Below are 27,597 nucleotides of genomic sequence, written 5' to 3'. Positions count from 1 at the left end.
TTTACTAGTTCTGTAAAAAAAAGATCAGGATGATTCCCTTTCTGTTTCCTGTATTTAGTTTGTTGCTTATTAAGGAAGATCTGATTTCTTTAGCAAAGGTTGCCCAGTTTTCAAATTTTTTCCAATGTTTTTCAGACAAGACATCTGAATCTAGGAAAGCACAGCAGAGTTCTTGTATTTTCTTCTGCTCGGAGTGCTTGTTTCCCTGGAAGTAGATATCCAGTGCACAGACACCATAATTCTAGATGTGCACTCTCCTTGAAGTTTTGGTGCTCTTCAGCCTTTTTTAGTGGGCACCATGGCTAACCAACCCACTTTAGTATCTAAATAAAACATAGATAGCAGTCTTGGGCCTCTGCAGTCAGTTTGTCTATCAATGATTTGCTGAGCCAGTGACTAATGTGCTTTATTCTCCAAGAGCTGTGTGCCCCAGTACTCTGGTGGACGCCTCATCCAATGGGAAGATCGTGATGGGCCTCTCACAGATGGAGAGGTCTCACCTCGCCACCACTATAACAAACAAGCACCATCTTCAAACACTTGTGCATGTCTGTCTGAAGAGTGTGTGGGCTTGAGGCAAGTTTGTGGGAGCTCACATCTTATGTAATGTTCTTCCTCAAGTGAAGGAGCAATTGTCCCACATCAGAATCCTTTCAGCTGAATGGACTCCAAAAGATGGATTTGGTCCAACTCCTGAAGAAAAAATTACTTCCCATTGAGTCGGTCAAACTTCACTTCAAAGATTGTTAATGTATTTTTGTTTATCTTATTATTACCACAGGAACCACTTCTTAGCGCAGACACAGAATGGGTTGCAAAAGCAGGGGCGGCTCTAGGCTCATGACGGCCCTGGGCAGGTAGCGTAGGTAGGGGGCCCCGGAAGAGGGGGTCCGGGTGGGGCGGGGGGGTCAGGGTGTTTGGAAGTGGAACAGAGCCGGAGGCCGCCAAATCCCTGCCAGGGGCCGCCACGCAAATATTTATCCATCCTCAGAGGATTATTATATTAAGGATATATATTGGTGTGGCGGCCCCTGGTGTTTGGCGGCCCTATGCAGGTGCACAGCTTGCACATGCCTAAGGCCGCCCCTGGCAAAAGACTGTGGTTCTGATAGTGGGTTTCATCTTTCCATTGTGAGGGGATCGGGTGGTGGGCGCTTTTAAATGTTATGGGTTGGATAGCTCGCACAGGGAGGTTCCTTTAGAAGCTGGCTTCATGGGCAAGATCATGAAAAAGCTCTGCCATTACTGTAATTTCTTTAGACTTGCAGGATAGTTTAGAGATGGGCTTCAGCAGAGAGTTTGGGTCACAGGGTTGCTCTGTTTAATAGAAAGGTCATGTTACTGAGGATTATTGGAATTGAGAATGATGGCAGTGTTAAAACTCTTCTGGTGCATTACTGATCTTGAGCGCAGGCTGACTTGCAGGGGTTCATTTACTCTGTGCATCTTGAGATTTTATTGTAATGTAGCTTTTGAATAGTGATTATGTGGGGTGCTGAAGTGCTTAACAACATGCATAGCAATGTACACTGTGTAGGTTGTGTATTTGGAGGGGTGTTTTTGTTTTGAGTCTGTATGGGAAGTGTTACCGTGCCCTGTGTGATAACCACTGAGGTGTGGTTATCGTGTTATGGGTCTTAGAGCCTGGAGGTGTGATGGGTGAGAATTAGACGTTCAATTTATAATTATAATAAGGACTAATCCGCCTAGCTCCAAACAGTGTAACACTGTGTGTCTGTACACCAAAAAGATGGGTATTCAGAGAAGGCCCAAAAATCCATATAGTGACATGCCTCAGGTAGAGATGCTTTTGAATGAGTAACGGCATATCAAAAGGGCTAGGGCACAGATTCCACTTACTCCCGCTAGGCTTAAGAAAGCCAAAATTTAAGCCGAGGTTCATGCCCCAAGCCCCTCTCAGGATTTTGAAGATGGAAGATAACTAGTCAGGAGAGCACTAGTCAGGGCAAAGATCAGACCCCCGACTAGAGTGCTACATTGCAAATGTGAGGGTGAGAGATGAAGCAGTTGCTAGGTTGCTGCATTGAACGCACAAGAGAAAATTGACTTGCCTTGTGTTACCTGCTGCCCTCACCCCCTCCCTGTGTGCCCCACACTCTTCATGATTCCCAGAGACCCTTGTTCCTTCTAGTTTACATATAGAGGCATCCTCCTGACATTAAGGAATATCCTCCCAGAACAACTTCCACTTTCGTTATTAGTAGTGAATGACATTTCAAGGTAAAAAAGAGACAAGATAATGAATGGAAACTTAACATGCTTACATTATTTCAGCTAGGGCAGCAGCATAGGACTGATTTGGTAGTTCTGAATTTGATTTAATTTAGTGCTGCTTTTCTGTAAGTCTTGTAAAAAAAACACTTTTTATGTATGGTTCCAGAAGTTAACTTCCCTTGCAAGCAACGTCTACTGGTCTATTCCCACTCTACTCCTGATTTCAGTTGTGTTAACCACGTGTAGCAAGCAAGCGAGTCTGTCTGACAAATACCTTGGCCAAAAAAAGCGAAATGACTGGTTCTGTATCCTTCCTAAACTGACTTCCCTTGTTAGTTAATTGTTTTTATTTGATTTATTTTGAAAGTTTTATAGAGCGCAAACAAGATCCTGGTGGATATCAAAGTGTAATACAATCAATAAATGTTACTTATACAGTAAAAAAGAGCTAATCCAAACATACGTACAGAGCATATTGTAAAAGCAGCATAGTAAAATGCAACATCAAGTCTGTCTTGTGGTTGGGAGCGTGTGTATATCTCGTCACAAGGTTTCAATAGACCATACTCATGTGAATTTGGCCATGAGGATGGATTTTACTTCCTTTTTAAAAGAGGTAGTGGAAGGGTTAAGTCTGGTTTCTGGGGGTAAGGCATTCCAAATTCTGGGCGCCTTCCCAGAGAAGGTTCTGTTATGTTTTTTCTTATTGAATTTTTGTGGTTTCAGTAGTAGTTTTTCTGCATTTCTTGAGGGTCTGATTTTCTCCTGACATCAAAAGTATTTGGGCCTGAAACATAACTCGCAATGTATTCCTATGGGCCTGCAACGTGAATCAGTCATTCTAGTAACTGTTTTATGATGTACTGACAAACCTTCACATCCTTAATTTTAAATTGCTGACTTAAGTAAAAGGAAGACTGGGCAAACAATCAGAATTATACTTGTACGTAATAGGAGTAATTTGCTAAAAAAAAAGCACATTCAAAACTATCTTGTTATAGAGCACTTGTCATCGGCATGGTTTTCCTCTTGGGTGTGTAGGTTCAGAGTTCTCCTGTCAACCCTCATTGTTTTTAACTAGAAATCTATCCAAATACGTTGGAGTGGTAAATACTGCGAAATATAAAGATGGCCAACATTCACCAGCTTTGGGGTTATAGGTAATGAAAGCCAATAAACTAAGTCTCTGGTGGCCAGGGCATAGCGATTAACTGAAACAGACCAGGAATACAGTCAACCTTTTCAAACCAAAAGCATGCCTGTGTACATTCCCTAATGGTTTGTGTTTGGTCTGTGCTCTCCAACATAAATGGCATACAATCAATAAAGTTAGAATAGGTAATTGAAGAATTCAGGCTGAAGGCACAGGTAATTGCAATTCCATTGGTAGGAAACTATTTGCAGGTTCTTAAAAATGTGTTTCGGTCATCCATACATTATACTGCAATTTCTCCTCTGCAGTAAGAGACTGGGATGGCCTTATACAGTTTTATTGGCCAGTGGACTGATTTGGAGTCGGGTGGTAATGAATGCCAAACCTTGATGACAATCGTTTAGCTGAATTTCTTCTATCAGTCCATCCTCTTCATGAGTAAATTTCAACAAGTTAATTCTCCACTGAATTTAGCACTCGCTCCGTATATTAGAGAACTTTGTAGTGCCACGCAACTGTAAATCAGATGCCAAATGTATTTACCACCTGAATCATGTTATGCCAGGCAAACCATTCAGAATATGAATTAAATGAGAAAACTCGGTATACATCTCTCAATTACCTTATTTGTTGGTACCGGGCCCACCAAACCGTTTCCATCTGTGGTTAACATTTTGTAGATGGTTTCCCATCACGTTTCCTGGACAGGGAGCCTGTGTTGCCACCTTTTCACTAGCTAAAAGTGGACGATTCTCATTCAAACCTTTTAGTGTGAGATTTTCAAATTTGCCACATTTCTAACCTGGTCAGACCTTCTTACTCAGAATGACTGCCATCAGATAATGACCAGTTCTGAAGGATTACATTATAGTAAGATCACTCATTTTCCTGTAAGGATGAATGTCACATTTTGCCTAGCAGAATTCAAATCCCTGACCTTGAGTTTACACGCAAGAGTCTCATGCACTGGTAACTAACCTGCTAAGCTATCCCTTATGTGCCAAGTTAAATACCTTATGAGTGTACTGTGGGACAATGCAGGTCTGATGAGATGCATTTTTTACTCATGAGCAGAAGCACTCAGTATGACCAAGTATGGGATTTCGGCCTTCCCTGGCCTAACGGCTACGGCGCTCGACCTCGGACCTGGGGATCTGGGTTCGACTCTCAGTAACGACGCCAAAACCTCCTGTGATTCTGGGCAAATCACTTAATCTCCCCGTGCCTAAAATGAAAGTGTGTCCTCATGTAACGTAACTGGTGCTATGTAAAGCGCTCTGATACCGTTTCGGTTTGGGTCTAGTTCGCGCTATATAAAACTCTGCAAAAAAAAAAAAAATCTCTTGCCCTCAAGACTCATTTGACTGCACTCTGAGTCGGCAGAGTTGAAAGAACTGACCTGCGTCTCAGTGACCTATCTGTGTGTTTTTTTAAAGAACCTTCAGCCTGGAGAATGCACAGACCTGCCAGAAAACCTTTTAGAGTACTTTAAAGTGGGGCCTTTCATTTTGTTTCTGAAGAGCCAAGGAGAATGGCTGTTTGGTACCGAAAAAAAATCTTTATATAACCTTTGAAGCAAAAGAAAACAAATAAGGGGTTTGAAGAAGCAATATAAATGCTCTATGTATGTGCAGCAATTTTGCGTGTTAATAACACGTTTTTTTAAAACAATATATATATATATATATATATATATATATATATATATATATATATATGACAAATCACAATCCCAATTTTGCGTGTTAACTCAAAGGTTTTTTTTTAAACTATATATGACAAATCACAATCCCAACCTCCTAATTCTGGAAAACACAGGTACAAACCACAACGTGCTGCTGGTTCAAATTTCAGTGCGAATCTATTACGTGAGGATCGTCATGACGCGTTTCGACCGTGTTGCCACGACCTTGAAAATATATATATATATATATATATATATATATATATATATATATATATATATATATATACGGTACTTAACGTCTTATAAAAACAGCCTGATAGAATCCTGTCTTTTTTTGTTCTTCTATGGAAATATAACCCTTCCCACATTTATTTTCCTAAGTTGCCTTTTTTTTTTTAATACAGCCTTCACCTTTGACACCATTCCATATGCAAAGGAATCTCTCACTGATCCTTTACATTTCCCGAAGCAGAGTGATTCTTCTCTCTAGCTACCTACTGAGGCCATGACAATTTATACTCTTACACTAAATGAAACCCGTTGAACAGACAGTACTTGTTTCCTAAGATGTTTGTGAGACGAGGGCATGAGATTTGCACAGGAAGAAGACAATACTCCACAAAGAAAGTTTGGTTTCCCGTATGGCCCATGCATACCCTTGATAAACAGATCATCAATAGCAATGTAGAACTGTCCGAGTTTAAACAATTATGAGTCATCTAACTTTCATGAAAATAATGATTTGCATGAGGCGGGCCTTTTCTACAGTGACGGGGCAGACAGCAATGCAGCCCCCTACAATTGTAAATGTAAATGCACAGGAATTTATATAGCGCAAATCACCAAGCGGTTTCTAAGCGCTTGCTTAGGGAACCCGTCCTGGTATTCCCCTGTGAGATAACCCCGGCAGGGTATCCGCAAGGTGAAAGCCAGGCATCCCGCCGCGAGGGGCCGTTGTGGAGATTAAGCAAGCTATTGCCCAGAGTCGCAGAGTGTGAGCCCGTGAATCGAGTAGGCACCGGAGCGAGAATTGTCGAGTCCATGGACATTTTAGGACTCAAGACCCCGCCGAGCCGGGAATTGAACCCTGGTCCCGGGCTGACCTCTGCTTCCAGGTCTGCCTCCTCTAACCAGTGAGCCACACTTCTCCACAATTGCTATGCTAGTGGCCGAGATTCATTCGGCATCTATCCATCACCTTCATGCAGTTTCAGTTTATGTCCTAGGTACAACGGGTATGCCCATACTTTGGTATAGTGCTCACTGTGCAATAGGACTCGAGCTGTATCTCACTGATGGGCTCGAAATAAGTCAAAGCGTTCTAGTATTGCTTGTGGTTCCTTCTGGAGGGGACCCCTTCTGGCATTTCAGGACATACATTTCCCATAGAGAGCTGGGTCGTCACTGATTTGCATATGGCTAGCCATTGTCTAGAATGGCACGGTGGGTAAAAAACAATGGACTGGAGTGTAGCCCCAAGCGTTTGCCAGTGGCTGACATTAATTCAGCATTCTATCCATCACCTTGTTGTTGTTGCAGTTCGAGTTTAATAGCATAAAGGAATCCTATGTTAAAGCCAGTAGTATGTTACATTGCTCTAGGTGAACTTGCAACAAATTAATTGGTGGCATATTTATGCAAAGAGGTACCCACTCTAATAAGCCTTATAAAATATTTAAACAGCTGTGCTTTACAGTCAAAGTAACATGGACATATTGGAAGTTTCAAATGACATATTATAAAGATGTTTGGAAGCAAAGATGCATTGTACATTTCAGTGGACAATAAACCAGATGGAAGTATTGTTCTTGTAGTCAGTGTATGGTGTTAATTAAACTACTTCTATAACTTGAAGAATATAATTTACATCCTCTTAGAAACAAGCGGTGCACGTGTTAGGCACAGCATCTCATTATGGTATCCATTAAGTCAAGTGTGAGAAAAGGCAAGACCCTCCCAGATAATTATACTTTCTATATTATGCATGCCAGTTTCATCTAAATATATTTGTACACAGAAGTGGTCCATTACAAAGGTGGATTCAAGCCAAAAACCTGGGTCTGGTCGAATCCCCCAATCTAGTTCTCTCTTCATAAGCCCTCTCCGGTACTTACATAAAAGTGTATAGAGATAAAATCAGCATGCGTAGGTAAATTTAGAATATATATAATTTAACAGAAGTGCTATTAATTTGTCTGAATTTTAGTCACAGCGAGGTTTGGCACAGATTATTTCATATGTTATGTTTAAGTTATTTGTAAATATTTTGGATAGTCTAAAAAGAGTTTAGACTGAAATTAGCGATAGGGCAGGTATTCTAACATATTGAAGTATTATAATTGTGTAAGTTGATTCATTTCTCCCAATGCTTAATCCCCCATTCCTTTGTTTCAGACTAAGCAGGTAAGCAAAATATTTTCTGTAATCTTTTGAGATAATTAAATTGAAAATTAGTCTTTATTTCTTATAGGAGTTTAGGACCTGTAACCCAGAGAACTGCCCTGAAGTTCGGAGGAATACCCCTTGGACTCCATGGATGCCCGTCAACGTGACCCAGAATGGAGCCCGCCAGGAGCAGCGCTTCCGCTACACCTGCCGTGCGCAGCTGGCCGACCCTCACGAGCTGCAGTTTGGGAGGAAAAAGACAGAGTCACGGTTTTGTCCCAATGATGGTTCTGCGGTTTGTGAAACTGACTGTACGTTTACTCGATTAAGGATGGTAGCAGAGCTGATCAGTGGGTCAGTGTGTGAATGGGGGGAGCTTTTGTATGGTGCTTAAAACACACCTTAAAGACATCTTTGTAGCCGTATATTTTTGGGGTACACCAGGAGCTAGATCTTCTCCTGAGTAATCCGCCGTAAGGAGTGTTTAGAAGATACCTCAAGGGAGTTTGTTTGAGCAGAGTCCTAAGATTTTATGGTGACTAGAGACTAACAATGGGAATGTCTTGTGCTCTCTGCTCTGTTAGTGGTGGAGTGTAGGGTGTGACCCGACGGCCAAAGTACTTTAAAAGTAAATGATGGGCTCCCTTTGCCTCCCTGATGAACCGACTGTCAGGAGTCTTCCTTCTCTTCAGTTTAATAACATCTGGGGGATAGATATAAATATAAAGTTTATTAATGTCCCTATACAGAGCAACAGGGTATATGTGATTGTGAAAAAGGAGATCTAAAGTGTGCGGTAATACACAACAAACTGTCAAGTTGAAAGCAGTTGTTGGTCTGTTGAATTCCATAGTGCTATGCCCATACCAGGATCCATTAGGCCTTTATAGTGTGCAGTAGGTAGCTATTTTGATGCATAAATAAATAATAGCCCCTAAGTGGCTGATGATGAGGAGAGCCCAAGCACACTCAATGGTCTCTCGACTTGCCTGCGGCTGCTTGCCTAGAACTGAGTCGAAAGAAATGTCAGAAGACAGTCTGTCAGTTGTTTCTAAAAGGGTTGCATAACCAAACTTGAGTCTATACAATCAGGACTATATTCACATGCTGAATTCGATTCCACATCTTCATGGTGCAGTGTCTCAGGTTGAAGGATTTCCCCGCACTCTGGTTACGAATGTAACTGAAATTACTGTGGTTTTTAATCTTGCTCTGCGCACACCTTTTCTTGTATGATGGTCATCATTGTTTGAAAAGTGATGTATTGATTCCTGAACACTTGCTATATGCTTACTGGAACTTATGTGTTCTGCCCCTCTGTATTACCAAATATAGAACATCCTTATTTGACCTTCTATCTTTTGATCCAAGCTGATTGACGTGTGGGCTGTCCATTGACAACTGCTCGGGGCTACCAGCTACCGGATACATAGAGATAAGTAAATGATTCCGTCTTCCTCTAGTGAGCTGTCTCACCAGACGAACTATGCCTTCACTTTAGATTGGAATTACAGTCAGACTGTTTTTAGGCTTTTCCATTAGCTGTCGTTCCTAGTTCTAGGAACCTTTCCCAATTACATCTCCGATCTTTATCTACGTCTCTTTTCACTGCCGCCACTCCATGCCTACCCCGGTTTGTACTGATTGACTTACTGAGTGGTTTATTCTTCGTTGCGACTGGGTTCCTGTGAACTCCATCCTTCAGGCAAATCTCAGGTTGTCTGTAGACCTGGCAGATGCATCCGCAGCAAAAAGTCTATCAAATGTGATGGACGACTCCAGTGCATGGATGTGGGGTCGAGTTCGTTGCATCATATAGAGAGTGAGAATAGGAGACAACTAACCAACCTTTGGTAGTTCATGGGCCTCTTTCTTCAGCATTCTTGTGTTTGTGCAGACATTCAATTCACATTCCATATTTCTTCCTAAAATGTTATATATGACTTTTAGACACTCATTAAAGATGTCAGATGTATGGTGATGCAACTAAAGGCAGAGCAGGTTCGCTGCACTGCTACCAATGTGGCTCGCGTGTGTACTCTGACAGGGGATGGATGCATCATATCTGATGTTCAGTCAATCCTTCGGCCTTTCTCCTTTGAATGCCAACTAGACTGGGAATAGGTGCTGGCTAAGAAGCTCTTCAGCTAAAATCCTACCTCCGGGCGAGACCTAAAAAGGAACCTTTTCGGTGCCAACATTTTCCTAAAACACAAAACATGCATTTTTGTTATTAACCTGTTTTATAGCACTATTCCTACCAGTCTAGGGTGTCAGAGCACATATAAACTATGCAGAGACAATGAATCATACATGTGTAAATCACTGCATAGGAAATGTTACATAAGATAAAGAGTATTGCAAGGTGTCGCAATCACATCATCCATACGCGTAGGCAATATATTTTGTGTTTGGTCTGAAGAAGCAGAAACTTTAAAATTTAAAACCTACCATAATGGTTGGGGTTGGCGTTATTAATGAGAATGTATTTCTATCCAAGCAACCCTTTCTTACCAACATTAGGATAATGGAAGACTGGGGAAAAAACATACCTTTCTAACCTACACCATGCAGTTTGCGCTTCAAAGACAGTTCATAGCTCACTGTGCTATAGCAGGGTTGTAACTTATGAAGTTCAAGTAACAAAAGGATCTCTAAGGCAAAAACAGTAACCCACTAAGCTATCTACCTAAATCAGTTCTGTGATCTGCAGGGTACACTTTTTTGCACCATGTAGGGAACACTCTGTGCTACGTTATGATGAGTCAAAGCTTCCACTAGACAAAACTCTGATCTCTTTCAAGCACCAACATTAATCACCAGTGTGACCTTGACATTTTTATTGTAGCCTTAACCCTGCTGGACGCACAAGGAACCTTGTAGTAGTTGTTTTTATGCTTTTAAATTCATCAGCAATTTCTATACACAGCCCCCCCACAACTCGGCGCACCCCCTTCCATCCCGCCGCCCCCGAACTTAGCGCCAAGTTTGGCTGCACTGGTCGCACCACCCTGAAGCCGGCCCTGTGTACATGCATACAAATAGCAACATCGCGATTTGCAAAACAAATTGCGGCTTTACAGGTTTGAATAGTAAGTAAACTGTTAGTATTGGGCAACAGTGGCAGACATTAATTTCAGTGTTCCTGCAGAAAACTAACTACACACTGTATCATCAAAAGTAAATATTAAATATGGAAGTTAATATCTTCCAACGTCCGTTACTGTCATTTCTTCAGATGTAAGATTGAAGAGTTTCTACGTCAGTGGAGGAAGGGAAAAAAAACTGCCATCTACTTTTTTCCCTAATATTCTCTTTTAAATATACTCTTTGAATGATCGAAAAATGAATGCACATTACTGGATTGCCTATTGTTGAGAGGACAACAGTTCTTTTATTCTGAGAATGTAGGCGAAGGATAAATTCCATAGCCGACAACATTTAATCTGGCCTTGCAGATCGCAGACCGAGACTTTAGTTAATGTATGCCAATGTGTACACGTTGTTTTGAACTTAAATGAAGCAGACTTGTGCAAACCAGATTCTCTTCCCGAAAGCAGAACTGTTCCACAGAGTAGGGTTCCTGGAAAGGCGGGTATGTTTGTGCAGTTCTGTCATGCGGCAAGGTAACATCTCGACATCCCATGCAGAGCTGAAATGTCACTGCTACAGGCTAAGTGACCTTATCACTAAGGTTTGATTCAGCTAGACAGGTCTTTTCATGAAATTTTCACCACCAAGATACACTATTAACTTAATGGTCACAGTGGCCATAATCAGACTACTTTAAAACAAACCAAACCTCAGCTCTGCAAATACAATATTAAAAGCAAATAAGTTATGCGATGTATTTTTATTGTTTGTGTAAATGGGTGGCTCTGTGTTTTCCTTCACAGACCCTGGTGGGTTCTCCTCTAAATCCCCATATGACTATGACAGTGTGGTGTTGATGAGAATTCATTGTGATGTGGTGTTTTTTGTCAGCTGTCTGTGAAGTGGGTTGGGTATCTAGGGCCAGGTTACAGCTGGTAGGAGTCCAGTTCTAAGGCTAAAGTGTAGCTGCTGGCTGCCTTCATTTATTTATAGCACACTCATATCTCCTCTTGCAAGTTCTTCTCATGAGGCGCTAACACATCAGAATAAGAATCTGAAATATTGGGAGAGTGCCCGTTATTTAGGAAGCCGTGGTGGTGGTTCTAGTCTAGGCCATTCCCGGTCGCGCCGGAACAGGGGAGAATGGCTTGGCCTTTCTGTGACAAATTCATAGTCCAGATTCATCCTTGAAGACTGATGTTTTAACGTCCACATGAGAGATGCTTCAGTGTGACCTCAGTGGGAGATCAAAGGCATTCCAAAGATGTTCACACAGTGGCCTGAGATTTCTGCTTCTATGGTCTTTCATTTGAACTTGGATTGCAGACTGGAAGGTGCGGTTGGGCCCCAGGTTTATTTGTGTGTGCACAACAGCCAAGTTGGGAGGCATTTGGTGCAAGTACCTAAGGAAGTGTCTTGGACTGCAGCCTTGGTAATCTTTATATCTGATATAAAACCTTAGTAGGATCATTTTAAATTCTTTCCACATTTTGCATCTGGCTCTAGGGTAGTCATGCCTAATTAATACAACAGTAAACCACCTGTGCAGTGGTCAGCTATTAAGTCCATTCGATGTTATTTTGCAGTGGCGGCTACTCCGCTAAGGCGGGGGAGCGTTGTGCCGCTGCTTTATGCAGTCTCAAAAAAAGGAAAAATAAAATGATAATAACTTGAGGGTATTATCATTTTATTGTTTCTCGTTGCAGCGTCTTTGTGGGCTGGGCTGCTCTCAAAGCAGGGGGAGGAGTGGTTTGCACTCCTTATGTGAGCATGAGTGATTGGTCCGAGAGAGTGATGCGCATATAGCATGTTCTCCATGCAGTTTGCATTACAGCCTGCCCCTCCGGCCCTTGGCTGAGCACTGTGTCACTGCGCTCAGACCAATCACAACAATGCATTGCAGCCTTGTGATGGGCTGCGGGGAGCGTGGGAGCCCTGGTGCTTCCTGTTTCCCCCAAGAAGCCAGGAAGAGGACGCAGGAGAGGTGGCAGCGACCGATCAGCTGGCCGGGATATAAGTGATTATTTTATTTTTTTAGCCCGATCCTATCACCCCACACCTCCCCCCCTCAACCCACCCCACTGTTGCTTCCAGGTAGCAACCGCCACTGTTATTTTGCATTCATGCTCTTAATCTCGGGGTTTACAGCTAGGTTTTTTTGTTTTTTTTTACTCTTTGGCCAGGGCACAGGACTGGGCCCAGGCAAACCATATTTAATTTGTGGAACCATTCTGTCCTCCTTAGGTCAATTTTCTTTATGCAAAAAAGAATGTTCGTCAAGCATACAGCAACTTGGAGAACCGTGTTCTAATCCTGTATTTCTCAACTGATTATTAAATAGTGGCATCCCGGATAGGTCGTTTAATCTAGCAGTGCCCTAGTTGCAATAGCTGCCAAGTGTAGCAGACAAGAAAGACAGACTTACTGTCAGTCCTTTAGAATCTATATCAGTAAGCGGCCATTCAAGTTAGTGGAAACCTCGTTACAATTGGTGTTTAGTGCTCCATTCAGGACCCAAAGCCGTGGAACACCTTCATCCCGCACTTTAAGGTGACATCCGAACTACCTTGTCTTCATGAAGCGATTGAAACTAAACTTTTTAGGACTTCTGAGTTGTATGATGTTATGAATACAATTTGTGTCTATACACAAAGCTCACATTTCATTTTCCCCATTAGCCCACAACTACATCCATCCACCACTCCCGAAAATACCTACCTCATTTGAGAAGCTCACTGTGAAGTGCCATAGGAATTCACCTAAGCTACCTACACTACGGCCTTTCACTTTGTTTCTTAAGTGCCATAATATCCGCTTGATTCATTCATGTCCAAGTATTCACTGGGATAATATTGGTCTTACTCTGTAACAATGCACAAAAGCGCTCTAAAGTGTTCTATGTTCCACTATAGAAAACCCTAAAATAAAGAAATAAGCACAATATTGCACACCAGAGCCTACAAGAGATGATTCAGTACTCCCTGAGCTACATCCAAAAAACAGATAGCTTTTTAAAAGTACTTACATACATCAAAGTGATGTGCAGTACCCTCTGTTAAATCCACTTAGGCATGACAAATGTATTTGAGCAAATCAAATACTTGCAGATTTGCCAAAAAACAGCGTACCTGTGTCAATACACAGAAACCCATAGACTAACTCAGAGCGTCGTCGTGTCATGGACAATTTGGGACAAGACAATTGCGCAATTTGAAGTTAAAAAAAAGGCTTTTTTTTAAATGGGCTGAGAAAAAAGCGAGAGAGGCAAATCATTTTGGCTGGCAATTACGCGCGCATTTTTGAAGAAATACAAATACAGAGTCATCTTTAAAAAGTTGTTTACGCATCTCCGGTAGACGGGAACTTTTAAATAGGACTATTGTGGTTTTTATTTTTTAGGACACGACATCCACCCTAGTGTTGAGTACAATAAATCTGTTACCTCACTAATTAATTAAATGTTCAGGATATGTTTCTTTAACCCCTCTCTCTTTCTTAATAGGTACTAATAAGGTGCAGTTTGTTTGTTCCCAATGATAGCAATGTGATGTATGGCTCCAGTGGTGAATCTCATGATTTCTGCTGTTTCTCTAGCTCTTGTAGAAGATCTCCTGAGATCTGGGAAGTCCCCAACTCGCATCATCAGTGGTGGCTGGTCTTCATGGGGTGCCTGGTCATCCTGCTCCAAAGACTGTGAGATGGGATTTAAGAGCCGGAAGAGAACATGCACAAGCCCAGAACCGAAAAATGGTGGCCTGCCCTGTGTAGGGTCAGCAGCGGAATACCAAGATTGCAATTTACAGCCCTGTCCAGGTGAGCGGACTCTACTGTTCTCACAGATTTTGATTAAATCTTGCATTAATCCCTTCCTATGTCTCTTGTCTCTCCTTCCTTCGTATACAAGGCCCCTTTATACAGAGTTTGGGCAAGGGTTGTGTGATTTCAACCAGTTGGCTAGGGATTGAAAATAATTCACACCAGGGCATGGAAAATCAAGGGATGAGGTTATGGTTCCAAGGGGTCTCATGTATCAAAGACACATCTTCAAGGTTCGCGGTTGATAGTACAAGAAACCAAGGAGGCCACTATACAGGATGTGATGTGAGTAAGTCATTATGCTAGGTATCGTATTACATTATACTGAATTAATATATATCTTTCGCTTTTCAAACCCTTGGTTCATAACCGTGGGGGAAGGTATGTATCTTGCCAACACATTCTGAATAGATGAAAGTGCAGATGCTACCAAAGAGATATAGGAATGTAGTACTTAGATCCTCCATATGGAAAGATATGGAATGATATGGAGCCTTTGGCAAGTGTATTGTGGCCATTTGTTCACAGAATGTTTGTTTTTCTATGATTACCCACGCTTGTAAAAACCCTAACTTTATTAGCACTGCAGCAACTTGAGCCTTAAAGGGCTCCCGCATCTCACCCTTTCAATGTGGGCTGATAAATGGTTTGTACAGACTCGGGTTTGAAGGTAGTCATTTACTACACTAGTAATTTAAAACCTTCAATGTAACTATTGTACTCCTGTCGTTCATTCTGAGGCTCATTTAACTGATGTGGTCCCAGTCTATTAACATGAATTCAGTTGCACAAAGAGCTACAATTGTGTTTTGCTGGCAAGGATTATACTATAACCCTAAGTGGAGCACACTTGAGAATGATGGCCAATGTGGCAAAGATCAAGATAGAGGGAGCTCACCGGCAAACGACTATGTTTGCCTTGGGCCCTATGAGTTCAGTTGGAATCTAGTATATCCTCTTTGTTTTTGTGCGGGTGCTACAAATCGATGTGCATGTTTCCATCGTGAATGATCGAAAGTTTATTTGTAGAGTGTGTGTATACATAAAGGCATCACAGTACTAAGACCTATGAGCAACGGCAAGCCAGAAATATTTGCAGAATGCTGGGGTTTCGATAGCACTCCATTGCCATCAACAGGAGGTTTATCTCTTTGAGTGCTGTAGTGAAGCATGAAGGGAATGTAAGCAGCCTTACAATTATCACTCCTTCTCAGATGGCCCTGTTGTTTTGCCTTGTGCTAGCCTGCTCCCTACTTGCATGTTACCTTGTCAATGACCTGTTGCTGGATTAGCCCTGATCCACCACTAGCCTCTTTTTCCCCCTTCGTCTGCTGTTTGACCTCTACCTGAAACCGTCGCCCTTCATCCTGCTCCTGGATTCTGCTTGTAGGAGCTCCCACTGAGCCAGGAATCCCTTGTTTAGTCTAGAGTGTCATCTGTTGGACTTTGGAAACTGATCTCCGGCTCTTCTGTCTATTGATACCTGTGATCCTGCCATTAATTTCAATGAATCAAAACATAACCTATGCCCTCTAAGCATGTTCATCCCCTCTGCAGATCCTTACATAGTCTACTATTCTAGTGGTTTCTGCTACCCCATCACCCATGTGTAACCCTGAAACTATATTACTAATGTGTTCTCTTGCCAGTGGACCTACACAACTACTTACCTTCTCTCTTAAACCCGGGCTACACCTGACCAGCCACCTACACTACTTACAGCTATCCCAATACTCCACTAGAATCAGTTCCTGGAGAACTAGTATCTTCTTCTGACACTCTAGGCACTTTATGCTACGTTAACAGTTCCCCAGATTTACGCACCTGCCTACCAGGGGGATGCAAATGTTCAATTTCTGCTGGTTTGCATGGATCTAAATCTTGGGATTACAAATTAATTCCCAAAATGGGGAATAAAACGTGAACCCAATTTTCCCTCTTCTGGGAGAAATAATGGGCCAAAACCACCCCCGTTTTCTACCTTCTTGTAAAACATTTTGAATATATCAAAACATTGATTCTGCCAAAAAGATTTAGGAATTAAACTGAACATTATTTCCTATGGGATTCTACGTCCCTACCTCCATTATTATCTGTTGGCAAATGTTGCAGTACCAGTGGTTGGCCATAAGTAGTGCTGGACCTAATACAAAAGTGTAAATTACTACAAAAGTGCAGTTCGTGAATGCCAACAAGTAGTAAACTTCGTCAAAAGTTTAAACTTAATCAAAAGTGCAGTTTGTGAATCAGCCCTTATTTTTATGGTGCAATTTAATTCTTTTTTCACAACCCAGACTTCAAATTCCTAAACCGCATAGCAAATGTTTTGTCCATCTGTGTTTTGCTTCTCAGCCATTTCCTTCCAACTCTGAGTACACTGAGAAGCTAGCATGTTAGGAGAATGTATATATATTTTTTTATGTGTGTAACAGTCTGTTAGCTTTAGAAAATAGCAAAGGACAAATATTATCTGTACACTAAAATAAATCTTCTGTAGTGGCCATGAAAAGGCACATTATAACAAACAGAAAAGTGGAAGACTGTTCTACGTACACCACATTTCTGTATAATGATGAGGAGAGGCAGTCCGTGTTTAAATTTAATCAGGGACCTGAGACCACATTCTTACCTTGTACTTTAACAACAGCTTCCTTGGGATCTGTCATTTCTTTAAAGCGAGTCCGGCCTGCTTGAAGAACTCATTAGATAGTCATTCTGTCTTCTGGAAAAGTGTTTCCGACATCCATACTGGGACTGACGGAGAGCCAAGAAGTGCACCACCTGGGCACATTAGCACAAGGTGTTCCCATGAGCCTTCCGCTCAACCATTGACCACGCTTTCACCTCGATTATCTTCTGAGATGCTGCTCAGCCAGAATGGAATGGGTAAAAAAAAGCCTGTTCACTCATCGTGAAAAGTGGGACTGTTTGAGCAACATCACCAGGCGCAGGGGTGATATAGTTGAATTGTGAGCCTCAAGACACCTCAGAGGAACTTAGGCGAGTGTAAGGGAAGGATCGCCGCATGAGAAGACAGTAAATTGGAAAACTGTCCTATTTAACTAGTCAGTGTACTCCAAAATGTAAGCATAGGAGGAACCTGATTGCTCAGTAGCATACACTCTTTTTTATTCCTGCACAAAAATATCCCATATTTCAACATTCTGGTTTCCTGGAGAATTATTCAGAATCTTGCTTTAGAATTGTCTACAAAGGAAATAATGTATTTATTCAATGCAAATAAAATAGAGATGCATCTGCCATTAGGCCCTTAGCCACATCGCACATTACAAACAAAGGAAAACCCTGTTGCCAGTCTAAGATCTGGGCTGGCGAGATGAAATAGTGGCAGTAATGAGGGGGCAGAATGGCAGACGATGGTGTAAAACATGACCGACCAGAAGGCTAATTTTCTGTTTTATGCATGAGTAGTAGCTCTGGGAGCTTGAGACGCTTGTCTCCACACAGTTCAGGAAAAGTGAGGACCCTTAGGGTTGGAGTAAGAGACCGCTCTAGTGTCAGTATGATTGGCAAACACTGTGTGGCCTTAGTCTACCACACCAGGGAGCAATTGCTCAACAGATGGAAAGACAGATGCAGAGAGCTCATTGTGCTGTTTTGTGAAAAGGGGCAGTCGTAAGGAAAAGAGCTGTGAAATATAAACTCTGTGTTAGAACTGATGAAAAACACGAGAACACATTTTTGTCGTTTAATTCTTAAAAATGCATTCCTTCATGTTTTTAAATGATAACCAATAAAACATTAAATAGATCATTTAAAAAAATAAGAAAATACTTAAAACACAAGCTGAAACATCGCAGACGTTGTCACCGGCCCACCTAGGAATTTTCCCAGTTAGGTTTTTTTATGATGATCTCTCTAGCTAATGAGTAATAGGACATACGTTCTAGAGCTTTGGTCAGCATTCTTTATGTACACATGAGTGCAATGGATTCTGGGAAAAGAAGATAGCCTGTACAAAATTCAGGTCTGCCTTTTTAAATTACTTCAAACCTGTGATGTTCCATATTAAATAAAGCATTTCAGGGTAAAACAGCAATATTCATAATTAAGAAGAGGTTGGCGTGTTATACCGTATATGGTGCATATACCCCAACAATTACAGAGCCACAATTTTAGATCACATTTTTTTCTGATCCAAAATTTCGGATTTAGCATAATTTCCGATCCACTGAATTAGAATGCTGTAATGTCGAGTAAGTAAACACGTAAGGTATTCGGTTAGAGTGTGTGTGTGTGTATATATATATATATATATACATTATCAGCGCGGATCCTTTGTTGCCTGTAGTGGGCAACAGTGTGTGGAGCAGGAGGAGATTATTTACACTGAGAGGAGCACATCTGAATGTACCCTAATATTAGTGACTTTCACAGCGTGGTGGCTACAGCCCACATGGGGGTTATGGCAGGACTTCAAATCCCAAGATGCTATGCAAATTCATTCAATGCTAATGACGATCGCAGGATGCTGTGTAAACTCACCTGATGTCAATGATTGTGCCAGAAATAAAAGAGGGGAAATATTCGAAGTCCTTTTTGTTTGCCACTACGCCGCAGCTCACCTTTGATAAAGGGAACATTCCCGAAACGCGTCAGGATTGGCTGCGGAGGTCTGTGAGGAGACTTACCTTGATCTACACTGGTCTCCTGCGGGTGCGTTCCAACTAGGGGGGGGGGGAAGAGAGAGAGAGAGAGAGAGAGAGAGAGAGAGAGAGAGAGATATTTATATATATATATATATATATTTTGATTCTCATTGGTGAATTAACAGAATATGGGCGCTCTAGATGATTGCAAATGCTCATTGACCATTTTATTTAGGTGAAAAAAATTACCCTACAAGTTTCAGCCCTATGGCCGTGCTCATGGGTAGTGGTTGAACAGTGCAGTACACATTAAATAAACATGCAGTAATAGACAGTGTTGACAGTCAGTATTAGTACCAAACAATGGTAAACTGGCTCCATTTTCGAATGCCTATGGCAATACATCCAAAGTGCAGCAAAAATGCTTTCACCATGATATGAACCTAATTGAACATAGTATGTATCTCCAAAATGATAACTGAGGTTTGTCAGAAAAACAAATAAACAAAAAAACGTTACAAATAAATACACAAAATGTAAACAAATATTATATATATATATATTTGCATATATAAATATAGTTATTTACTTTTTTCAGCTGTGCATACAGTAATAATTTACTTTTGAATATGCAGCTTGGTCTAGCAATATAAAATGGATTGAGTTCAAGATGAGACATTCAAGTAGGTCTTATGTTGATTGTGCCCAATGGCATAAACTATGTAATACTTAACATAATTAGTTGAAATTGAAGATATGGAAAAGCTTCCAGATTCAGCCATGTGGCTATCTGCAAATCAGGGTGACAGTGACTCTGAAGTGAGGGCCCGGGGTGTATTCTGATTAAAAAATGGTGCCGGTGAAGGTAGGTCTCTCCAGTTACTAGAGGATGTCCAAGGAAGTGGGAAGATGGCCCTTACCATTGGCATGGTTGTCCGTCAACAAATCATATATATTATATACACATATTTATATACATTTTTTTAACTAAATCAAATGTAGAGTTAATACTCCCATAACCTTAAGTAAAGTAAATATTTCCAATAGTAAAAATTATAGGGAACCTGTGGCTCAGGAGCCATGACTGGAATCAATAAGTGAACAAATATTCTTTGCCTAAGATATAGAAATATTGAGTAACACACTTTGACTCAGCAGCATAGAACATGATCTCTGTAGAAGACCCGATTATGCATTTTAACATTTGTCCTGTTTTTGAAATCATTGCTTTTCAGTTAAAGGATCCTGGTCTTGCTGGTCTTCGTGGTCCCAGTGTTCAACGACCTGTGGCGGAGGACACTATCAACGTACCCGGACTTGTACCAACCCAGCACCATCCAACGGAGGAGACATCTGCATTGGGCTGCATACTGAAGAAGCTCTCTGTAACACATACCCGTGTGAAGGTAGAGGATGAAGTTTCTTTTAACTCCCAGTCAAGCACAGTAGGACACTGAAACTTTGTGACAAGTGATAAACTATTAACGAGATTCTGTGCAGCGACCGGGTCGTATCTTCGGTAATGGAAATGATTAGAGATGTCAGTACAGCATCTTGCTACCAGTAGATACTGTTCAAACAGTTGAATAGGAATAGGATTTTGGTTATCGTGCAGAGGTCCCTGGTCCATAAGAAAAGACAGACAGATCTGTCAGTGCCTTCAAGCTTTGGGGAATCAATTTGTTGCCCCTGGATTTGTAGCTTGTAGATATCGTAAATGCTTTTAACAGATGGAAATTTGTAGTAGAGATGTCTATATCCTAATCCAAAAAACAGTAACAACATAATGTTTAGAGTTAAAAACCTGTTAATGCAGTCATAGTGCTTGAAATTCGTATTTTATCACCAAAGTTATTGTCGGACTTGCATTTTACAGTCAACAAGTTTTAAATACAAAATGGAATAAATACAATGATCAGAAATCTGTCACAATAAAACTATATAAGGACAATAATACCAAGCCCCCTGTTGGAAAACCAAGGACCTCATCTAGACTTTGGCTGACCGGTTACTTCATCACAACAGTGACAGATATCCCATCCGCCTTATTACAAGTGCCTTAGTAGTTAATGCATTTGTAATAAGGCGGTTGGCATATCCATCTTATTTGCGCTTCCATCAAACTCTTAATCAGGCCCTTAATGCCTATACAATCCTGTCAAATTGATGGAGTTCTCGTGGTGGAAAGTAATGATTTTCGGCACAAGTCAGCAGATTTACCAATTCTTTCTCAACATGAAGCCAAATCATTGCAAAAAATGTCCAACTCCAAAAACTGAATGCCAGCAGCCACATTCGCTTTATACACACTTAAATAGTACATGTTCCTAACTTAACCTCTGCCATGGAATAAACATGGAAATGTTCACATTTACACAATCTAATTAGCAAACATTTGGTGATGTGGCATGACAGTATGCATGTAGTCAAGTAAAACAAGAAGGTTCCCTTGGTTGAATTCAAATACTTTTGCCTGTAACTATATCAACTCCAATTTCCCTAATCTACTGCTTAGCTCGTGATCAAAACCTATCATTGATCATACTGCATTTACTCAAGACCCCACACATAAGTAGAACCACAAAGGCACTTAACAATCTAAAAGGTATTCAACATTCCATTGCCAAGGTGTATGTTTCATTCAGTTTTTTTTTCAAAAAGTTTTTTTTAAATAATTCTAAAAACATCTACATATACCAATCAAGTGTACATCTACTACTTATAATGATATGAACTGCTGTATCAAGGTACAATTCAATATACAAAGAACAAAATATCATACAAACAAATACATAAAAGAATATTTTAAAACCACAGAGGTTAATACATGTCGACGAGTTTCGGTGGATCCTGCTATTCGCACCACCTTCCTCAGGACAATTAAAACACAGTGATCTTTATACACTCCACCAATCACCCTGATTTTAACTTCGAGGGCACTTGTAGTCAGCTTTTTGAAGTTATTCCTTCCTGTAATAGGGTATATCAGGGTGTTTAATCCTTTTTCACTCCCACACAGTATAGTGGTTCTGCAGATTTATCGTCCTTTGTCAATTTGTTCATAAGGACAGTTACACCCGTGTGTATTCGGTGTAGATTCTTTATTCTTATTATTTATGCACGGTGACAGTGTCACTTAGAGGTACTTCTTACTTCTCCTCTTTCATGGGATTTAGTCAATTGTCCCAGGATTAAAATTATTTTGTGGCCGTGCTGTATATCCGAATACCGAAGCCAGTATACATATCTGTAGCTTCCAAGCCGACCTGATATTGAGATGGAGATCCCATATTTTGTTTTAGACCTCAAACTGTGAGAGTTTAAAAAAATAGGACTATCATGTAAATAAGCATCAACCTGTTTGAAACATGCTACATCGATGTCCTCCATTGTCTTTGCTGAAGTATACAGTTGTAGTGCGACAGCAAATGTGTCCAGCATGCAGAGTTTCTAGAGATCCAGCATTGTACAGATCCCATGGCACCAACGAACATGATGATGAGTTGAGTCAATTTTCAGAAGTTAAGATCCCTTTAGGCTGTTGCTATCTTATTCTGTAACCACCACTGCTACAACCACCAATTGAAACCCTTGTTCGCAACATCTACTAAGAGGCCAAGAATCGGACATTCAACCAGTATGATCTACCATTTTATCCACACCAGGTAGTCCACTAAGGAAGACAACTGTGGTGGGAACCAGTAGGCCTGAGATCTAGGTGGCTACCCAACCTAATCAAATTTTGTGATCTAGGGAAAAATCTGTATTTTTGCTTCGTATCCCTTTTCTGTGTAAATATGAAGAACCTGTTACAGGCCCAATGGGCAAATTCGTTTCTCCCCTAACATGAGACAATGAGGTATCATTCTAGCAAAACAAAGGGTGAAAAAGGGTTCTACGGTGCTCACTTGAGAAGTACCACAAATTGTTTAAACACAAATCAAGTAAATACGGTGCTCTGCACAGGAAGAATGTTCACCCAACATTCACAAATTAGAGCCTTTCTCGAGGTTCTATAAAGAGATATATATATATATACATACACACCCACACCCATATGGCACACACAATTCATATATGCAACTGTATTTAGTAAAAATATAGTCTCCGACAGATGTTGTTCCTTGAGTCTTGTTCTTCACAAGCACTTTATTGCATTTCAGATGGTTCTTCACAATAGCCAACACATGTTTTGTTACAGTTACGACTTCATCAGGGCTTCGTATCTCAATTCTCGAAATATGCACAATGTTGCTCATATTTAGCACAAGCCACTAGTCCACCCTATTCAGAGAAAGAATAAGCTCAATGGTGGATGCTGTAGATTCCGATATTTTTAGATCCGACTAGAACCATTATTTTGATAGTTCACCTGTAGTCAGTATGCTGCGAGTTGCTGTCTGCAATATGGTATTACGGATCCAAGTATGGCCCACAATCTCCAATTTATTCCGCAGTGCGAGTAGGAGTTGAGTTACGGAGTTTCTCTGAATAGGGTGGTGGAACAACTGTTGCATATATGAATTTGCATGTGCCATATGGGTGTATGACAATGAGGTATCCTGCAGGAATTTCCTCACTCAGTTATGCACCTTTTTTTTATAGATTTGTTTAAACCCAGAGGGCTATAAGCATATTAGACGGCCCCTAAAGTTATTATCTCTAGTTAGTCATTGTTAAAATCTCTCTTTTCCATAACCAAGATACTCAAGATTTCCCCACTACAATCACAGATTTATGGAGTCTATTCCAGAGGGTAATTTATGTGTCCTTGAATAGACATAGCGGATCGTAAACTCAAAATCATAATGTCAGGTTGAAATCTTACATTAATTGCATTAATGCCTCCTTGATTTTACAGTAGGTGGCAACCATCTCTTTAAATTTGTGAGAAAGTGTATCTAGGGTGTAATATGTAATATATCACTAAACTGAAATCTTAGATTAATTGCATTAATGCTTCTTAGATTTTATCGTAGGTGGCAACCATCTCTTTAAATTTGTGAGAAAGTGTATCCAGGGTGTAATATGTAATCTAATACTAAACTGAAATCTTAGATTAATTGCATTAATGCTTCTTAGATTTTACCGTAGTTGGCAACCATCTCTTTAAATGTGTGAGAAAGTGTATCCAGGGTGTAATATGTAATCTAATACTAAACTGAAATTTCCATCCACCCAATAAGGTTCAAGTAGCTGAGCGAGTTTTATTGCAAAATCCACTGAATGTGCTCATCATCCAAGTTGTCGCCATAATAACTGGTAACAGATACAGGTTTATCAGCACACTGAAGATTTTCAGAACAGTTGGAGTACAGCAAATAAAGTGCTTATCATTGTATTTTTTGTGTGAGATAGACACATCAAGGGTGTCATGTAGTTGTACATAATCTTCTGTTTTAAGCAACCAGATTCTAACAAATCAAGCTGTTGTCCATAAAGGAACATTTCTAGTTGCAAAATCAGCATGTCAGAATAACGTCAAGTATTCCAAACCTGGCTGTGTTTTCCCTGGTTGTGGAGGCGAGTCACATTCCTTGCCATTATTGAAACATCAAACTTTGGTTTTGCGTTTTGGCAACTTACCAGCACCCGTCTGTGCTGCTCAAGACCTCGAACATACTAATAAATATATTCCAAATAGGGAATACCACAGTGTTCAAAACTGACAACCATTCATCAAGTAAAGACAGAGGTTTGAAAGCAATAGCATAAAAGTGCCAAAGCATTGCAAAATTGGCCAGCCCATCAGAGAACTTCCTCCCCCAAAGAACTTCTTCCTCTTTTTGGCTGCTATCTACAACCGCTGATGGGTTCCATCCACCTTCCCCTCCAGTATCACAAAAATATACAAAACAGAGTCTATTTTCACCATAATTGGCTTCTTACTTTGTGCTAAAAGAAAAGTGCATGTCTTGATGACTTAAGCTAAAGTTGGGTGTATTACTTCATTACCACCATCAGGAAAGCTGGATCTTGGAGGTCTGTTATAATATTGTGCTTTTGAAACTGGTTGCCCACTGAAGCCAATAATGCTAATCCAGCACTAGGTGACCAAGATCTTTTTTGACAGGTAAAGACCATTGTGTCAAACTAGGGCCATTTCATTTGGCAGAGGTTAAGGTGCAGAGACCCACATGAGTTTCCACCTTTACTTTTCAATACATTTACTAAACAACCTTGGACAAATTCTCAAAGACAAAACGACGTGCTGCCACTCATGTGCAAATTTAATGCAAATGTACTTGAGTGTTAAAGGACCATATTGTGCCTTAGATTCATAATTAGAAGAGACAGCCTATTGAAAAAGCAATAGTGGCAGTAAGCTCAATGGAGTAACAAGCACTGCAAAGCCAATGGGTCCGTGGTTAGCTGCCAGCCTTTTGGCCTTGTCAAAGCTTATTTGGATCAATGTTGGGAAAGCTGTCTGGCCCTTGTGATCCTGAAAAAGAAATTAGTTATAAAGAAAAATATTTTTGGTCTCAAATGGAACACATTTCAGAAGTGCTCCCCAACACTTAAGAGAACCACTTTGTGTGTGGATGTGCTCCTTATGACTGCGGTCACTCAGAGTGATGTTAGTCAACGACTGAAGTAGGCTGAACCATTGCCACGTGCTGTGTGCTGTAGTTGGTGGAAGAATAATGTGAATGACACAATAACAGACCAATGGATAAAAGGGACTGGCTGAATGCCCGTCTAAATAAGTATTATAATAGAATTTTAGCAAAATCAAAAAGATTGTGGCTAGCGCCGGGTCTAAAAACAGGGGTAATTCTCTTTGGTGGTCACCTTAAATCAAGGCACATGAGGACAATCCTGAGCTGTTTCGCTTACCTCTTTTCTCACTCCCAAGAAACACCATATGCTGGTTGTTGGCGGGCCTCTAAATTCCAAACTTGGCGACATTCTTTACTGAGGGGATTTCCAATGCTGCAAGATATTCAAAATGCATCGAGACATCTGATTCTAAATACCAGCGGACTGAAAGGTACTACCTCTTTACTTTGGCTTCCAGCTGCAAAACCGATCCTGATAAAATCCCAGGCTTAATCTTTGGACACCTTAATAATCTGGCTCCACTCTGCCTCCGGTAGGAAGGCAGCAGACATTTCCCCGTTTGTCTCTTCAAACAGCTAACTTAGCACTTGAAATCAACCAAAGAGCTCGACTTAGCTAGAAAATTGATAACCGATTTTCTGTAATTGGTGCCCTGGAAAAAAAATTTAACCTATCAATATAAACTTCAGTAAAGGTGTGAAATCTATCACTTTTTCAAGTAGGTCTTAGTTAAATATGCAGATCTCCTTGTTCGGCATTATAATTTTTATTATATTCAGTAGAGCCTCTTGGTACATTTTTGTAATGTGACCCATTTAAATATATGAAAATAAAAAATTCTGCCTCGGGTCTTGCACTACTGTCATAAGTGAGAGTGTCCCTCCTACTTCTGCATGTTAGCAACACCAGTTTAAAAACTCTACTGAACACTACAGGTGGAGCGGATCAGGCATTGAACTTTTGCATAATTTTTCTGTTTCTGCTGCCACATTTGTTACGTTTCAGCCTTCAATAGCTCATGGCTTTAAACTTCTACTACATTATGATCATTTAAACTTTAAACATTTCGAACTGGTGGAGAAATCGTGATTTGCTCTGTACATTTTGATAAATGTTTTCTCCTTGGTGTAAATGTAAGTCATTGCTTTTGTGCCACTCTTCTTGACGCTGAACAGAAGAGTAAAGGTATTCTCATATTCTTAGTCTAATGCAGTGCTCATCATTAAATACCAGTACCCAAATATCTTTGAATTTTGCAGTCGCTGTAAAAAAAAAATTCAAATTTCAAAGGTTTAAGGTAAAATTACTACAGTCTCTGAATTTAATCATAGGCTACTAAAGACATGCCCATTGAACGCTGGTGGTTGTCAAACATTGAGAAAAACAACGAAAATGATCAGGCATTTAAAATCAAAATCACTATAATGACCAAAATGTAAGAGGAAACTAATACAGATGGTTACTAAAGCTTTACCTACTATAAACTTAGTGCTGTAAATTATATATTGAATAATGCTACTAAAGAAAATCATATTGGAGACCCAAACCTATAAAATATTTAGTAACTGCTAATTAAAAGGTGAAGCTATCACCTCTTTCCCTTGTTGATTTCATAGCCAGGAAAAAAAGAAAATGACAGTGTTAGAGACTTTGGAGTAAAGTAGATGTGTAGTGTCATAATTTCAAACTCGTAAATAAATTCCAATGTATCATATTGCTGCTCGGTAAATTGATATTGTATTGTATTGCATCGTGCTTCATAACTCCGAGAAGGCTGGAAAGCACTTTGATTGTCATCAATACCCGGTAGGAGTGATTCGAAGGGTGTTTATTAGAGAATGCTCTATGTGAGAGGAGATGGGTGAGGTGCGTAAAGGTTCAGAGACATGCACCAAACATGGAGCAGCCTGTTTTGCAGTGCTTAAGCATGTAATGTTGCAGAGTGTCAGGATAGATGCCGTTGCCCACACCTACTTTCCAACCTATTGGCAGAGATTATAAAGTCAAGTGGGCATAGTCTAGGAAAAAAGCTATGTTTCTTGCTATCCGGAAACCGA

General features: G+C 40.5%; 1 protein-coding gene across 1 annotated transcript in view; it reads left to right on the top strand.

The window, feature by feature from the left end:
• The window catches only part of SEMA5B (semaphorin 5B), an 827,217-nt gene that overhangs the window by 733,158 nt on the left and 66,462 nt on the right, over nt 1-27,597 (top strand). The window contains exons 17-19 of the mRNA XM_078682030.1: nt 7,546-7,771; nt 14,148-14,366; nt 20,215-20,385. Coding sequence (XP_078538156.1) covers nt 7,546-7,771; nt 14,148-14,366; nt 20,215-20,385 — 616 coding nt within the window. The remainder of the gene's footprint in view (nt 1-7,545; nt 7,772-14,147; nt 14,367-20,214; nt 20,386-27,597) is intronic.

Source organism: Lissotriton helveticus, chromosome 3_1, assembly GCF_964261635.1.
Source record: "Lissotriton helveticus chromosome 3_1, aLisHel1.1, whole genome shotgun sequence".
NCBI lineage: Eukaryota > Metazoa > Chordata > Amphibia > Caudata > Salamandridae > Lissotriton > Lissotriton helveticus.
This window is presented reverse-complemented; position numbering and strand designations above follow the sequence as displayed.